The following is a 17650-nucleotide window of genomic DNA, read 5'->3' as shown; positions in this document are numbered from 1 at the left end:
TATTTTTGCTCACCACCCTTAAGAGATGGTGACGTTCACCATCCTATTTATCATCATTAGATGAGTTTAAATTTCAAAAACACGTATAGTGGATAGATGCAAATATCGGAATGTTAACTCATTTAACAGTGATAAATAGAATGAGAGCATCACCACCGTCTAAGAGTGGTGAACAAAAATGCACCTAATTATGCAAATACCTAATGCAAAACTTAACTAGCAACAGCCTGTATGGCACTTAAGTAGCTAAACCTTTCACAGGCCAGTTTTCTCTCTCCTCAAGAGTTTGATTATTATCCCTGAGACGAGCAAAGAAATAGACACTTCACAGACATACTTGTCTCGAAGCAGCTTGTAGTCTAGCTGATTCAAGTAGAAAAACAATGACAGAAGTCGTAACTTAGAGCATTGTTTTATTAGTATAGTATATTTATATATGTTTCTTAAAAGAAGGTTCACACCAACGATTGAAGGTTAACAAGTCATTGGCGTTAATCTAAGTGGCGAGGGAGGGTGGAGTAATTAGCTTAGAGTTCGATCGCTTGAAGTATAATACAAGGATAAAAACTTATGTTGGGACAAGAAGAAAAAGATAATATTAAATCTTTAACGTGTATGTGTAGCTGCATAATCACGTGGTCCGACAAACAAATCTTAGAATTTATCCTAAACAAATCTTCAAAATAATAAAACCACGGTTAAGTAGAGACAGGAGAAAATGCAACATTGGGCCCTTCTTTACGTTTCTGTATGGGTGCACAATTACGTGACCCGACCGACAAACCCCAGAATTTGCCATAAACAAACCCTAAAATCATATCTCATTAATCATTCTGACTAGATGTGGGTTGGTGATGTTCTTCGATTTCTTGTTGATCCAAACTCACTCCAAGGCCGAACCAGCCCAATGTTAAATTCACCAAAACAGTTGTTTGCCATTTCGCATGACAACATTGACAAGCCCAAATATACCAAACATAAAAGCTCTCTTAATCGAACCATCTCCTTGGCATGCATGGCAAAATCAGCCATAAATAAATGAACAAAACCACAATTGTTTACATACCAACATTTATGCGCATTATTTTGTTTGGGTGTGGGAGGACCATGTTTTTGTTGAAATGTCTCACATTGACCGTATCAATATAAAAAGAAGAGTTTAAATATTTTAACCCCACTTCAACTAACATTGAGACATTTTGTGATAAAATCTCACACCTGACAGATTGTGCAGGTGGTAATTACCAAGTTGGGTACAGTATCGATGTTATTGGAGTTGGGCCTATGGCCCGTCTCTCTGATAATTCTACATGGTATCAGAGCCAGGAAGCGGGCTCATACGTACTGTCACGTGATGGGTGGGTCTTTTTGCCCCGCTTGTAGGGTGAGTTCATTTGGCTCCACGTGGTTGTCAATGTGTGGATCAAGGGGGCGTGTTGAAATGTCCCACACCGTATCAATGAGAAAATAAGAGTTTAAATATCCTAACCTCACTCCAACTAATACCGAGGCCTTTTGTGATAAAACCTCATAGTTGATGGATTGTGCAGGTGGTAATTACCAAGTTAGGGACAATATCGATGTTATTGGAGTTGGACCCTTGGCCATCTCTCTGACAATTCAACAGCTTTTTCTAGTATGCATGCAAGTTGCAACTTTTGGTTTTGTGTTTAGAGCAACTCCAGTGTAGGAAAGGCCCCCCAAGGCAAATGCCTATTGAATCCCCTCCAATGAACAGTAACTGCCTTTAATGATAAATAATTGCATTTTGCATCTTCACCCCTAAACTAAATAGCTATGGCAATATGCAATAAAATATTAGTATTTTTTATTTTATAAAATAATAATAAATAATTTTATTTCAAATTTTGGATATGATTTTTAATCGGTCTCGTTGTATCACGTTTCATTAAATAAGAAATTACAACCCAAAGTATTTGAGAAAATATAAAATTGTGGTGTAAGGTGAAAGATAATGATAAGATATTTATAGAAAAATTAAATCTTTTTTTTTTTTTGGAATTTTTATTAATTGTTTACATTTTTTAATTATTATTTTTCTATTAATTTTATAATGTGGCTAACATCAAGATCAACTTGCCCTAAGGCACTTAGGCTTGCGATTTGAGCCCGCCCTCACTCAAGCCCCCCCCCCCTCAACCTAATCGCCCGCATAAACTGGAGCAAGAAGGGGAGGCAATTGGATTGAAAACCTCCTCTGTCCACCGGGCTATCTTATTAATTGTATAATGCGGCTAACGTCAGGACTAGCTTGCCCTACGGCACTCGGGCCTGCGATTCAAGCCCGCCCTCTCACTTGGGCCCCCCCTCAGCCCAGTCACCCGCATGGGCTGGAGCAAGAAGGGGAGGCAATTGGATTGAAAACCTCCCCTGTCCACCGGGTTATCCACGACGGTGGAGCTGCTCTTAAGGCTTAGGTCTTCGTTTCTGCAGGCAGGTGAATTCTGCAGAGTGCATAGAACAATAATTGATGCACATGAAGCCACATTTCTTCAAAATCCTTTGCTTCTTCTTTTATCACACGTTTATGTCTGTGGCTCTTTGCGCGACTCTGTCTATCGATTTACTTTTTAATATGCCAAGTTGACATCCATCCCACACTGTTTTACTGCAGATCTCACATAAACTGTTTTGCCAAATGGAGGAGGAGATGACCTTTCCATTTTCTCCTGCATGTCCTCGTCTGCTTAATCTCATAGTCTCATTTGTCATGGCAATCACCATGTCCACATATTAGTATGTCACAAGTCATCTGGTTCATAATTCATCACGCATACCACATTAACATCTTGATTGCACTAATAGGATTAACTACAAATTTTATCCCTAAAATTATACTCGTGTTTTGCCTTCATGGTGATATTTATCTCTGATATCTTAGTCATAGGTATAGCCAAAAGTTATACACAATGTCAGTGAGTGTGCATCCCTCGTCGGATAACTAAGAGCATCAGTCAATATATTAGTACTAATGTGTATAAACTACTCTAGAACATACTATACTGAATTTTCTCTCACAAATTCATATGATCATGTTCGTTGTTTGTTTTCATGTAACTTAATAAATATAACAGTAAAAATAAAGAAATGTACGTGGGAAGTTAAAAGTGTTGTTCTACCCTCTTCTGGTTCATGGTCTACGGGGGCTCCTATTTGATGATTCAAAGCCGTATGAGCATCTACAAGTTACAAGGACGCCCACCCACCACCTTTGTTTTAGTCCAGTCCAAATTCAATTGCTTGTGGTAGTCTTGCCATGGGACGGCAGGGTACAGTCCCATACTGATTGGACATGGCATTTGTCTTTCTTGCACATTCCCATGTACAGGATGGACGCTTGGGAATTGTATAACCATTTCTCATGCGGCGCTATCTACTAAAAACGCTTTCCATTTTTTAATGTGAAGAGATATTTTTCGAATCTATACATTCAGAACTTAGAGATTAAATAATTTAAGACTTTTAAATTTTAATTAAACGGTTAAAAGTAGAGAAGTTAGTAAAAAAATTTAAAATTTACAATATATTTTTACCATAGGATCAAATTTAAAGATCCGAATTATTTGATCCCTGAGGTCCAGGTGTATAGATCTAGAGAGAATCTCTTTCCTTTTTTAATGATGCAGCTTATGTATATGATATTTGTTTAAGAGTATCTTACACATTGAAATTTAGCTGTTAAATTCTCGATCAAGGATACACTAGTTGCGATTTAGTGTCAAAATCTAGTCATATTAGAGTATTTTATACACGAGATGTCATTTTACCGGTACATTAAGCAACTAATGTAATTTAAGTGAAAATATTTTAAGACGTAATAAATCTCATTTGATAATAAAAACATTTCTGAACTGTATTTGTCTGAAAAAACATTATCAGGTGTAAAAGCATTTGAAATATTTTTTAATAAAGCAATTAATTTTAATAAATATTTCCAATTTCTAATAAAGCACTTCTGATAAAAGTACTTTCTGCACCCTAAATTTAAAATAATGAGCCACAGATCACGAGACAATTATCACAAGAACCATATTTATAAACAAATGCAGCAGAGCAGTGGCAGTAGCTAGTATGCTAGATTTCCCTTCCACTTGTTTTCTTTTGGCCAGTAAAAATTTCCTTTTTTTTAACTTTTTGTCCACCCCTCATCTGCGTCTACAGTTGCAGAAAGAGAGAGAGAGAGACCCTTCAAAAATGTCCTGCGTCTGCATTGCAATAAATACATTTCTTTGACTCTCCAGTGTTCCCAAGCTTTCAGCGTTTTCCTCAAGAAACAATCCCCCCCTCCCCCGGCCCTGAGCTGTCCCTTCACTCTCTCTACCCCCTCTCTCTTTCTCCTGCTTTATATAGATTAAGACCTCCACCCACCATTGTTGCATGCCCCGTGATCGCAGCTTCGGTGACAAAAATCCACAATGCCTTCTCCAGTTTAGCGCGCTTCTGATTGCAAACTCGATTGAAAGCTTGAATCTTTTCAAATGGGTTGCTGTTTAAGCACCGCCGCCGCCGGAAAGTCCTCCGCTTTAGGTCCTCAGAAGCACCGGCATTCATTGGTGGGCAGTGAAGAGTTAAGATCTGGCGCCGTCCGCGAGAGTAGAGCACCGCCGCCAGTAGATGAAGAGACAGTGAAAGAAGTGCTGTCGGAGACACCGAAACCCAAAACCAAACCTCCACCGCAGTCTTCGCCGCCGCCGCTGTTCGAACACGAGCCAGTACTAGATCGAGATCAGGAAAAAAGAGCAGCTTCCGACGAAGAAGAGCTACCAGTGTTCGTTTCGTTGAAAACTAAACTCGACCCAGAAAAGATTGAGCAGAAAATACCCATTAGCAACAACAATGGCGGCGGCGGAGGAGAGATCTCGGAGGTGTCGGAGATTTGCAGCCTGAGCGAGAGCATGTCGGCCACCACCGTCACCAGAGACGACGACGAAGAGGTTCATCAGAGGTTAGTCAACAGGTCGCCGATGAAATTACGACAAAACCGGGACTCTTCAATGGGTCAAAGGAGAGACCGGGTTGTGGGTAAGTCACCGACTCGGAGAACGGAATCCTCTCCGGGTCGGAGATATGGGCCAAATGGTGCTGGGTCAGTGAGGTTGGTTCAGAGCAGAGAACCGGGCCCGGGTCAGCAGCCAATGTCCAGGCGTGGGCCGAGAACCGAGTCCAACCGGTGTGATCCGGGCGAGAGTTCCGGTCGGAGGTCTAGGTCACCCGCCATGAGGATTACGGACGGCGGTGGGGTTAATAGGACCAATGCAGGTCGGAGCCCCTCGCCCAGAAGATCCGGAAAGTATCCGACTCGAACTGCAATTGGTCCAATTGAGAGTTCGAGCTCTGGTCCGACCCGGAGAGTGGCGGAGGAGCCCAACAAGGAGGGTACGTGGCCCACTACCAATGAGTCTCTCGACAATCCGCATGTTTCCTTGGAGTGCTTTATTTTCCTATAAGGTGCAACGCCGTCGATGTTACAGAAATAATATTTCAAGTCAATTATGTATTTAAATTAACTGATAACGTTACAACGCCTCGGCACTGAAGTTCTTAAGTTACTCTCCTAAATTTGGACCTCCATCTCTTTTTTGGGTTTAGAACATAGAAGCTAGAAACCCTAGTGTACGTCTTTGCTTTCATGGATTTTCAGTATATGTAAATAACTGTGATGTGAATGGGCAATATGGGAATTTGGGGTACGATATAGTGATGTAAGAAATGAAGTTCCTGACTGAAGTGGGCAGAAGGAGATTTGATTTACCTACCGCTGGTGTCACAGATTTGTAAGGATATTTGGACATGTAATTGGGAACTGGATCCCCTCCTGCTGAGGATAGGGATTCTCATGAGCAGCCTATCAGGCCGTTCAAATTCAATCCAATGATTAAAATTATTATAACTTTTAAAGAAATTTTTTATTTGGAGCCGTTGGATCAAATTGTAACTGTTCAGATAGACTGCTCAGAAGAATCTCCATCCTGAACTCGGAAGAGGATCTAGTTCCCATGTAATTGATGTCTGTTTTTGGGGTTTCAGCTGCAACAGCTGCATATTGGGCAGTCCATTATATATTTTCTTGGGATTGAGATACTTCCTTTGTGTCACACTCTGGCGCCTACAAATCTAATAATTCAATTTAAATTATGCTGTTCATTTCCCACACAAAATTATGTTCTCATCTTTTTTAACGTCTTAATCTCTTTCTTGAACGGTGTGAATTACTAAATCCATTTGTTTTGGAGTATGAGATCCGAAAAGAATCTCATTCCATTTTCTTGTACTAGTTTATGTGTAGTCTCAGTTCTGCACCAATACACGTATAGTCCCTTCAGTAGAATCTCATTCCATTTTCTTGTGCTAGTTTATGTATAGTCTCAGTTCTGCACCAATACACGTATAGTCCCTGAGACTACTGATTGATTTCTTGCACCAAAAATACTGCTATGTCTCTCTGGCTCTTGATCACAAGAGATGCTTTCCTACACATCGGGATGCCACCGTTTGTATTCTACACCAATAATGTCACGTAAAAATGTTAAAATAGATAATATCCCGATGTTGTTTTGGTTTCTACGTTGACAGTCATAGTTTGTCCGTGTGTAAAAACATGCTTGGGTTGAAATATTCTACATTAACTATATCTCTGAGAAAATAACCTCACATCTTGCGAATTGTGCAGTGGTAATTACCAAGTTGGATACATGATCGGTGTTGTTGGAAGTGGGCTTTTGGCCTATCTCTCTGATAATTCCGCACTTGATTGTGTCTAGTGAGTATACTTGATTCCTTACACGTGCGGAGGTCATTTCTTCTTATAAACAAATCATTGTTTAATAAGCATGCATCAACTCTCTTTTTGTGACTTTAAAGAGTTACTTTTGTATATGCGTCAGATATTAATTTACAAGTAAGTAAGAATAACTCCTTATACGTAAAGAGCTAAACTGTATATATTTTTATAAGCTAGTCTCGAACATGCGTCAAATTGTCATTTAGGCAACGGAAAAAAGCAAGGAAAACCTCGCTTATAAGTTTTCTCAAGTTGAGTGTCAAGTGGTGTTGAAGTGTATTAGAATTTTAGAAAATAATGCAAAGAAATGCTAAAACTTAGAGAAGTCGGTTTCAATAATTTCGAGGGGCCTTATAATTTGTGGTTTCCTTGCTACTTTAACTTTTCTTTGCTTTTTGCTAAATTGCTACTTCTACTTATGACGTTTACAACCATGAACCAACCACACAAAGCATGAAAATTTGCCTGTCATCCTCATTCTTTTGGGGAACCAAACCCAATAATATATAAACAATAATTTGCACCTTATTATTGTGAAAAAATTGTAACAATGGTCTCTCAACTAAAAATTTCTGATTATTGGTCCCTTAACTCATCAAGACGTGTAACTATGGTCTTTTTCGTCAACTCCATTATAATTCTGTCAAAATGAGTCATGTTGGAATGACTTGATACAATTGAGTTAAAGTTGAGAGACCATTACTCCAATTGGGTTAATGTTGAGGAATCATTGCTACAATTTTTCTCATTTGGTTTTTCATATTTGCCTATTGATCCAGCTTCATGTGCATGGCACTTGACTCATTTCAATGAAAGTTCTAACGGAATTGACGAAAAAGACTATAGCTACACGTTTTGATGAGTTAAGGGACCAATGGTCACGAATTTTTAGTTGAGAGATTATTATTCCAATTGAGTTAAAGTTGAGGGACCATTGCTGCAATTTCTTCATATTTCACAACTTTATTCAACAAGTTTTCTTCAACTAATTTGGTAGTCCAGTAAAGAAAATTGACATCAGTATTTTAAGATTGCCGTTTTGTATTTTTTACATTAGAGAGAAATGTATTGTGTTTAATTTGAAGTGCCGATAACAGCTCACAAATTGAAAAATATTATATATAGAAGATTGAATAGAAGTTAGCAATTTGTGAATTGAAACTTGGACTAGGAGGGAGGGAAAACTAGCTCAATATTTTTGTAGCCGTTGGAGTGGGAGACAATTTGGTAATAGAAAGTGGTCCTATTCCTAATTTTGTTTATTCTTTCGTAACATTGTGCCGTTGGTGGTTTTGGTTTCATGGATTTAGTGCTTAGTTCTCTGCCAATATCCCCTATTTTTTGAACTTTTTCATAACTTTTTTCCCGGTGTCCTTTTCATGCAACTTACTTTTTATCCAATCATACATGTGCAATTGGATAGTCAGAGGTGGGATTTCTCAGGTTTTCAAAGTTTAAATTTTGAGCACAAAGTACCAATAACCTGTGAAGGATTATGAATAGCCAAAACAGCACCTTCAGATTTTATTATATTTGATTGAATTGTAGTATTTAGTGGTAAGATTCATGGCACAACACTACCAACAAAGTCTTATTCCACTAAGTGTAATCGATTGTATAGATCCTTAAACGTTACTGCACTTGGTTTTAAGCCAAGTCGTCTGTTAGCTTCAAGTACTCCGTATATTTTCTTAAAGTTAATTCCAAGTAGTCCTAAGTCTTCCTCTACCCTTTTTTTCCTGAGCCTCTATCTCATAATTGCAATTTTTAACCAAGACATTTGTAGATCTTCGTTTCAATATACAAACTATCTTAACCGATTTTCTCATCTTAGATAGTCCTTCAAGGGAAGAAAATGAAGGCTGTTTGGGTCCAAATTAGGCTTAAAATGTGAACGAAAGTTGCACCTTCCTAACCATTAATGGACTTTACCATAGTTTTCGGCCCAACTGGTATCACATGATTCACATGCAGAAAAAGAAGTTGCATCTTTTCTAACCATTCAAACTCCAGACTCCACTTTGTTACAAGAAGTCTGTAAAGAAGGTCGAGGTTTTGTCTCGAAATCAATTAACAATGGGAAAAATAGCATAAATTTTTTATAAGCATTCAACGACCGTTAACTTTTCAATGTGAGAACTCTGCACATTCTGCCACACCTCTCACATGTGGAGAACCTTAATCCACCCGCACGGCCAACATTTATTGGGTGACCTAACCATTTGTGGTATTTGGCCTTTGAAAGTCGACTAACTTGTTTTGATATAAGTAAGTAGGCACCCAGCCCAAGCCAGGCAGCAGCCCAGCCTATTTCGGACGGACCCAGAAGCCGGTCCATTTGCTGGCGCGTGCACAACACGCGGGAGTCCAGGCGAGTAGCCGACAAGCTTTGCAGGCGGTGGGGCCCGCGTGCAGGGCAACTTGCATTCATCCGGCTAAGGGCTACGTGGCCCTCCTCAGAGCTGTTGGATTTCCAACGGCTAGTTTTTGTAGGCCGTTGGATTTCCAACGGTAAAAAAAATTTAAATTTAAATTTTAAATTGGACCGTCCGATCACAGATCAACGGTCCACCTTTTTTTCACCAAAAAAAAAAAAGGCCCAACAGTCAGAAATTTGACCGTTGGCCACGTGGCAGCGTGTTGGCGTTGGATTTGATTATTTTTCAAATCCAACGGTCCAGATTAATTACAACATTAAAATTTATTAAAAATTGTCAAATTTTTTTTAAAAAATACAAAAAAATTTTAAAAAATTAATTTTTTTTTCTATAAATACCTAACCCTCATCTTCCACCTTACACCACATTTCAATATTTTCTACACTATCCGAAATTAAAACTATTTTTTTTTATTATTTTATAAAAAAATTATTTAATATTTTAAATGGACTGGGTGCCAGCGCATTTTGTAGCGGTGGAGATCGTTTGTGCCAGCGCATTTTTAGACTGGGTGCCAACACATTTTTTTTGGGGTGGAGATGCTTTGGCCTATTACTGTTCATTGGGTCTATTACTGTTCAATTAAGTGGATAAATGGGCTGGATGCTGGCGCAAAGTGGATAGGGGTGGAGTTGCTCTAAGCATTTGTGGTATTTGGCTTTTGAAAGTCGATTAACTTGTTTTTGATATCATGAATAAAGTTAAGGTTTCATAACAAAATCAATTGGCAATGGCAATGACTTCTCACAGCTTATAAACCTATGAAAGGCTAACTCTTTTACGCAAGACAACTCTCCAAATTTGAAGTTAAAATCTCATGGATGATAATTGTTTCTGGTAATACACGAATTTGTACTTTTTAAGTGAATCTAAGAAGGGTGATTTGATATAACGACTCTAAGGCCATCCCCAATTGACCCAACCAAAGGGCCATAGGGTTAAAAATAGCTCGGAATGACATGAAAACTGTCTCCAACCGAGGGTTTGGGCAATGGGCTTGTGGGCTCCATCGGGCCAAAACCCCCCAATCAGACCAGCGGGTTGGCCATTTCCAGCCCTCCAGTGCCAGAATGTCAAGCTTGACATTTTGCCAACCCTCCAGCGGGTTAGCTAACGTCATGCTACCGTCAAATTTTGAAATTATTTTTTTGAACGAATTTTAAAAAAAAATTTCTAATTTTTTTTTTTTGCCGTTGCTAGCTGGCGTCATGCTGATGCCAGGTAATCGTTGGCATTCAAATGGGCTGAGCTGGAAGGTTGGCAAGATGTCAAGCTTGACTTTCTGGAGCTGGAGGGCTGGCAAAATGTCAAGCTTGACATTCTAGCGCTGGAGGGCTGGAAATGACTAGTACGTTGGGCTAATTTGAGGGTTTGGGCCCAATGGAGCCCACAAGCCCTTTGGCCTAACCCTCAGTTGGAGACGGTTTTCGTGTCATTCTGAGCTATTTGTAGCCCTATGGTCCCTTGGCCAAGTCGGTTGTAGATGACCTAAGTGCTGGAATATGACTCCGGCGAACTGTAAAAAGAATTAGTTGTTATCAGTATATAACGGGCTGCATAATCTGCTATTACTCGATAGTCAACACCAATCATAAACTGCTTACACTTTACAGAGAAACTTATGACTTTCTAAATCCATTTGATGGGAATTATAATCCATCTCCAAGGATCCAAGGTCACATTTCGAAAATGGCATATACAGAATCAGGTACTATTGCCTGAAGAAAAATTGGGCAGTTTGGAGTTGTCGTCTTCAAATTCTTCTGCTTCATTTCGCGATCTCATCATGAATAGAATTTGATACGAAAAAAGCGGGCATTTCGTGTTTGGTTTTGTACTTGTCAACTTGACTTTGCGCTTATGTTTGAGGCGGAGGTGGAGGTGGGGAGTTCGGCAATGATATGTGTTGCTGCTGAGGTAAAACAACGCGTTCTGGAGGGCAAGGCACGGGGGCTGGGTGTGCAATGAAGGTGGGGATATCGTCTCCAGGCATCAACACTGAAACTCCACTGGCATACACAGTCATCTGCATAAAATCGACAAAATTACAAACTCATGAGCTTACAGCTTCGAAAGTATAAAGAAATGAAGCTGGCTTGCAGAGAGAGTCAGAATTCGACAATGCATCGATACATAAACAAAATACATAGATACAATGACAGATACAATCAGGTCATTAGACAAGTTAGGCAATAACATGGGCCAAATTTTTTGGATACAACGACTCATTTCTCAACCCCGGATCCAAATTTCCATGAAGATCGCATACTCAATTATGCATATTACGCCATTTTCCAGCAAAACAAATCAGTTCCTACATCAAAGTCCAAACTTCTGAGCTTGTCTAAGAATCTCAGGTGGAAAAATGTGTCATTCTATCTTATAATACCTAGTGAGCAAGAACGATTTACGTGTCCTAATCCAATGCAACAAAAGATTAACAAATGAGGGTTAGTTTTCTACTGCTAATTAATGCTGTTATGTTTGCTTCCGAGAGATATTTCAATGTGCTTGGAACATAGGGCAGTACGCCATATGTTATTGTACAAGTGGAGGGTAGTTTTTTTTTCAAGTGTCCCTCCACTTGTATAATGACATATGGTGTGTGTGCTCGTGTTCCGAGCTGAAAAATCTCTCGTCTGCTTCCATTGAATCATCACTTTTTGCACATGCTTAAGGGGACCAATCCACATATTTAACTTAATTATAAATTACATCATGGGAATACTGTGAACCAAGATGCCTGAAGATATGGATAACCTGGGCAGTACTATATTACTCTGGCAGCAAATAATTTACATAAATAAACAAACAGTAAATACCCAAACATTAAACAACGTTTTTGAAACCTAATCACATGACTAAGTTTGATGATGTGTTTTTCCAACTTATAAGATAATGTTTGCAATGTCACCCTAACCACTACCATATGCATTTGACTTATGCTTTTAAAAATAGGGTTTAGTGAATGCTGATAGCAATAGTTAAAAGGACTGTCTGCGGTACTTAATTTGAGCCTGTTTCATTTCAACATCACTGTTGGGGGACTACAAGTTTCTGCGAATCAGACCGACTACAACGTTGCCTTTCCTGGTCGGCAAAGTTTCCGGTACAAGAACTAAACAACAATGCCAACAAACTGAAGACAAGTTCAGAACACAATCGACCTATATTGTTCTTGAAATCCTATCTATTTCGGTTTTTGTCGAAATCTATATCCTTGCAATCATCTGGCAAAGTTAAGAGAACCTTATTTTTAGGGAATCCTATGTTTGAACATTGAAAGGACACTTCGAAACAAACTAAGTTGGATTCGGATGTAAAGTTTTCGTTAATAATAATACCCTACACAATACACACACTCCCGTTTTTCTCATTCTGCACTACGCCTCTAGTCTCTTAATTCTCGTTTGGTTTTTTCAATCCAAAGACTAGAAAAACATAGTGTCATATGGAAAAAATGCGAGTGCGAAAATTACTAGCTTGACTCCGACTCAGTGCTCAATCCGTGCTACATCATAAAAGACTGGGAACGATGGTCCTGAAGACGACCGCCATTAACAACGATGGTCCTGAAGACAACCACCATTAACGGTGGTGGGACTAAAAGACCAAGTCCGTATAGAACAGTCCAAAGTCGCTTTGCTTGGAACCAAACACCAACCAACCACACAACAGCCAACTACTGAGCTGGACCCTAAACCACAGACCACTCTATTAATTGCAGCAAAGCTACAATATGTAGGAAAAAGATCAAATCAAACACACTATCAGAAACCCCTGTTGACGGGAGAGAAACTTATCTGCACCGGGAATGTTACTGCAGCGGTATCCCCGTTGCAAGGAAGTTATTCTCCAATCGATGTGTGAAAACCGTAATTAAGTAGGTAATAATAGAGAGAACATCATGATGGTTTAAGGTATGACATGTACAAGAAATGCATACATGTAATTCATTTCACTGTTAATGAATAGCAATTTGGTGAGTAAAGGGAAACATAAAAGTTCGTGAACTATGACAGTGGATCAGAGCAGTGTACCATTGCCCTTCACCTGACCAAACTCCGTAAATTAGAGTACGTTTAGAATATCGCATTGTCGAAGAAAAATTTGGAAAGGCAAAACCTTGATCTGAGAAGTTCAAGGAAATTTTGCAGAAAAAAGAGAGAAATTATGGATTTCTAGAAAGCTAAAACCCCCCAAACTTAGAATTCCATTAATGACAATGTAGAATTATAAAAAATCTTGATTATGTCAGAGAGATAATGATCACCTAAGCTCAACAAACAAAATAACTGTCCCAAAAAACAATTAGAGAAAGCAAACAAAAGCACTTTCCCTAAAAGCCACCACCATTTCCAAGTTTGCTACTTCTTTCTAAAAATTAGTAAAAACCATAAGTTTTTCCCACAAATCACACCAAAATGCAATTCAAAACAAGTTTTCTTTGAAGAATTTGGTTGGTGGGTTGCTTACTTTTGGTGAAGGGTGGCTGAGCTTTCCATTGAAACCCATCTGGGCCTCAAGATCTCCACCCCCACGGCGGCCGGATGGCGACAAATCCGGAGAGGTGGGTCTGAGGAACCTCTCGAAGATGGCCATGACTAAGAACATAGAGATGAGGATGGCAGTGGCTACGAACCCAAACGAGACCGCATTGACAGAGCTGTTGAAAGAAGGGGAAGGAGGAGGAAGGCTGCTTGGATGGTCCTCTCTCAGCATGTTTAGTGGAGCTCCTATTGGCGGCCATTGAAAGCTAACTTCTTTCACAACAAGCATTCTCATATTTCACCGCTCTCTCTCTCTATAAATCTATTTGAGCTCTCAGATTTCACAGCATTTTAAGTTAGAGAGAGAAACAGAGGAGAGAGAGAGAGGAGTTTGTGGCAGCAGTAAAGGGTTTTACACCATTATCAAAGCTGTGGGGGAGTACTTAAATTGGTAAACAAACAGAGAGAGAGAGAGAGAGAGAGAGAGAGAGAGAGAGGGATGTCTTCACAGACAAGTGAAAAAACAAAACAGAAATATTCAGAAAGCTATGAAATTTCGGATGGCTTTTGCTTCCTTGTACTCGATTTATAAAATAAATAAATTAAAGATCAGGAATAAAAATTGAAAAATAAAAGGACAAATTGTCAATAGTTAGCCACTGAATAAGACTTTTCAGTTTTCTCTATCCAAGATTGGGGATAAACAGATAGGCCTTTTAGATTAACTTTTGTACCATGGTTTTAAAGTTTTCTACATTTCACAAATTACTCTCTTTTACCAAAAAGGTTGAGGTGGTTTTTACTGGTCAACCTCTTTCCCCACAGTTTTATTATACATTTTGCATCAGATGGTTAGAAGTTTTTTTGTGAATGACGTCCCGATGTAGTCGATATTGTCGCAAAAGTACTAATAACATGTACGTTGATATGTTTCAAATAAGATAACACTTTATTGATATCATAGAAATAGTTCTAACTTCTGTTTCATAGTCGGACAATAAGACGGTTTGAAACAGCTTGTTTCTTGCTCTTTTCTTTTCTTTTTAATCTCAAAATTCTCTATGTATGACCTCCAGATATATATGATATTGTATCAATATGTTTTGTTAGCGATGATAATATCAACAAATTATTCATAACTTACGAACAATAGTCCAACATTTATTTCTTAATCGGAATATGAGATGATCCGAAAAATGTTTGCTTTATTTCAAATTTTTTTTTGTGAAACCAAACTTTTACAGGGTCCAATTTCACAATCATGGCCACAAATTATCACCTTTTGTTGTACATTTTAGAGACCTGGTTTCTTTTGGAAAGATTGAAGATATGCAAACATGCATTAATGCAAAAATCTGAGTTCCTAGCCACAAGATGCAGAGACAGTTTTTGGCCCAAGGAATATCTTTTCTGTGTTTTATTTCTTTCCGAAGACAAACATCAAATAATTTATATTCAAGAAAATCACTGTTCGATGGCCTGGGCCATGCCAGCACCAGCACACATTTTCTCTTTTTATGGTTTTCCTCTCTAAATACCACTGGTTTTGTGGAATTTAACCAGAAATGCCACTCTTCTTTAAGGGCTCAAAGGGGTAGTTTCTGAAAGGTTGTTTAGTCAAAATGGTCTTGAGTTTTGCATAACTTCTCACTTTGGTCATTGAGATTTGAAATCAATAAAATTGGTCTTTGAGTTTGTCTACCATCAATCATTTTGGTTATTTCGTGAAAAATCTCCATTAAATAAGAATAAAATGACCAAAATACCCTTAATTTTTGTTAAATCATTTTGGCCCATTGTTTATTAAATCGAGTGTATATTTGTCATTTTGATCCTTATCTAACATAATTTTGCACAGAATGACCAAAATGATTGATGGTAGACAATCTTAGGAACCGGTTTCAAATCTCAAGGACCAAAATGATGTGTTATGTGAATCTCAGAAACTATTTTGGCTAAAAAGTCTTTCTGAAATAAGCGGCTCTATAGGGGGCATATATGGCAATTGATGTGGTATAATCCAGAGTGCTAGCTAGTTGCAGACTTGCAGCTATATGGAACCGATGGAGACGGCAACATGAATGCTTGATTTGGTCCTTGCAATTCCCCCGCGTGCCCTTGATTTCGTGTCAACCCTAGTCCCTCGTGACATAAGGATCGTTAGGATAAATTTTCTTTACGTTGAAACAACTCTGAAGTTGGTGTACATCGCAGAGAGAGAATGCAAATACCAATAACATGAATCGTCTAAATTTACAATTTATTTTATAATCGTTCATCAAATAAATTACGGTTAGTCATCGACGAGCTAGGGCTCCCATACGACTGTTTCTATCCTTTGATTATATATTTCAAACTCACATCTCATCGAAACCGAAATCCAAAATGCCATGCAGATGGTCGTTGTTCTTGATGGCAACTTGATCACGCTAGGGGGAGGGACAGATCCCTAAACAGTGCGACAGGAGACCCCAGCTTGGGCATAAAAGCCCATCTTAAACCTTCATTAACCTCCTTCACATGCACTTTGTCTGCCTACGTTCCTATCACGCCTCCCCGAAAACCCTACAACCCCAAATGGTCCCCACAGTAACTCTTTTACCACGGGGCATACGAAGCATCCATCTCACTCATCGACACGTGGCATGTACTGGACTACTCTTCTCTCTTCAATTTCAGCTCTCGTTTTCCCATGACGAGAGACCGACATATCAGCTCCCCATGTCGGGGCTTTCAGGTCGCTAATCAACATGTGAAACATCTAAAAGTCCTCGAGGATTGTCTCCCGACGTCAACGGCTCAGATTCAGTTTCCGAGGGTGCAAAATCTGGGCCGTCGATGTGTTTGAGACAGTCAAAGTCACACGAGTTGAAAACTCATTAGCTTCGGAGATTTCAGATGTTGCTACACGGTACAGCCTACGAGGTGTAGACGGAGAGGGAGTGAGGTAAGAAAGCGCAGCACATTCTCTCACGCGTGCAAAACCAGCGGGTTTTGTGTGTGTGCCCGTTTACACGAGCGGTGGCGTGTCCAAGTAGAAATTTTTAAAAGCTCTTTTGAAACTTTGACGGGGACTGGGAAAGATAATCGGAGTGCATAAGAGTGTCAGATGATGGGTCTGCAGGGTCAGAAGGTGAGGTCCACAAGGGTATAGGGGGATCCTCATTCGATTCTCTTTTCTAAGAATCTTCCAATCACATTTGTTTATCGTACATCGTACGATCAGAAATTATTGTAAAAATTTTTATTTAAAATTAAATATAAACAATATCTAATAAAAAATGACCACATGATATATGATGAACTGATGTTATTGGAAGATTCTCGGGATCTTCACAAAAAGGTTCCGACAAGGATCCTCTCTTCACAAGGGTGTCCTCAGACCTAACAGACTTTTACTTGCATTCAAGCTACAATTGTAACGATATCTCAAATTAATCGTAAATTATATATGTATTCAAGGGGATGGGTTAGTGGTGCAAACACAGATATATTTCAAATTTTTAGGTACGTTTCTCATGATACACAAAGTAAGATGAGTTCAGAGTGGTGTTACTGATTTAAAATATCGTCACAATAATGTATCGGGTAGAAGTCATATCTCTAAGACAGACCACCAGGGTTGGGGACCATTAGTAGAAGCAACTACGGACCAAAGGTGTGTGGGTGGCTCGTGCAGAGATTTGAGTTTCATGGCTTCACGTGAATGATGAATCTTCTGCTTTCGCTTTCTCCGGCTGAGTTTTTGGTTTCCACCTTTCTCTTCTTTTGAGGGTGCTTAAAGCTGGACACCCCCATGACCACTTGAAAGCTCAGAATTTTGGGCTGAAAAGCCCTAAAACCCTTAACCCTTGAAAAACAATGAGTCTGACCCAGACCATATTCACCCTTTTGAGAACCGGATGGATGGGTGGGTCCTT

General features: G+C 39.2%; 2 protein-coding genes across 2 annotated transcripts; one reads left to right on the top strand and one right to left on the bottom strand.

The window, feature by feature from the left end:
• Positions 1-4108: 4108 nt before the first annotated feature.
• LOC103931908 (serine/arginine repetitive matrix protein 1-like) lies at positions 4109-5775 on the top strand. The gene has a single exon (XM_009341439.3). It carries the CDS (start codon positions 4500-4502, stop codon positions 5466-5468), a length of 969 nt encoding a protein of 322 aa, XP_009339714.2. The 5' UTR covers positions 4109-4499; the 3' UTR covers positions 5469-5775.
• Positions 5776-10757: 4982 nt separating this feature from the next.
• LOC125480322 lies at positions 10758-14296 on the bottom strand. The gene is made up of 2 exons (XM_048590993.1): positions 13717-14296; positions 10758-11266 (listed from the first exon to the last, which is right to left on the bottom strand). The coding sequence occupies exons 1-2, from the start codon at positions 14023-14025 to the stop codon at positions 11099-11101; spliced, it is 477 nt and encodes a 158-aa protein (XP_048446950.1). The 5' UTR covers positions 14026-14296; the 3' UTR covers positions 10758-11098.
• Positions 14297-17650: the final 3354 nt, after the last annotated feature.

Source organism: the organism of the source record quoted next, unplaced genomic scaffold, assembly GCF_019419815.1.
Source record: "Pyrus x bretschneideri cultivar Hongxiangsu unplaced genomic scaffold, Pyrus_bretschneideri_v1 Contig33, whole genome shotgun sequence".
NCBI classification, from domain to species: Eukaryota; Viridiplantae; Streptophyta; class Magnoliopsida; order Rosales; family Rosaceae; genus Pyrus; species Pyrus x bretschneideri.
Note: the sequence above shows the minus strand (reverse complement) of the source record. Positions and strands in the feature narration are given on the sequence as shown.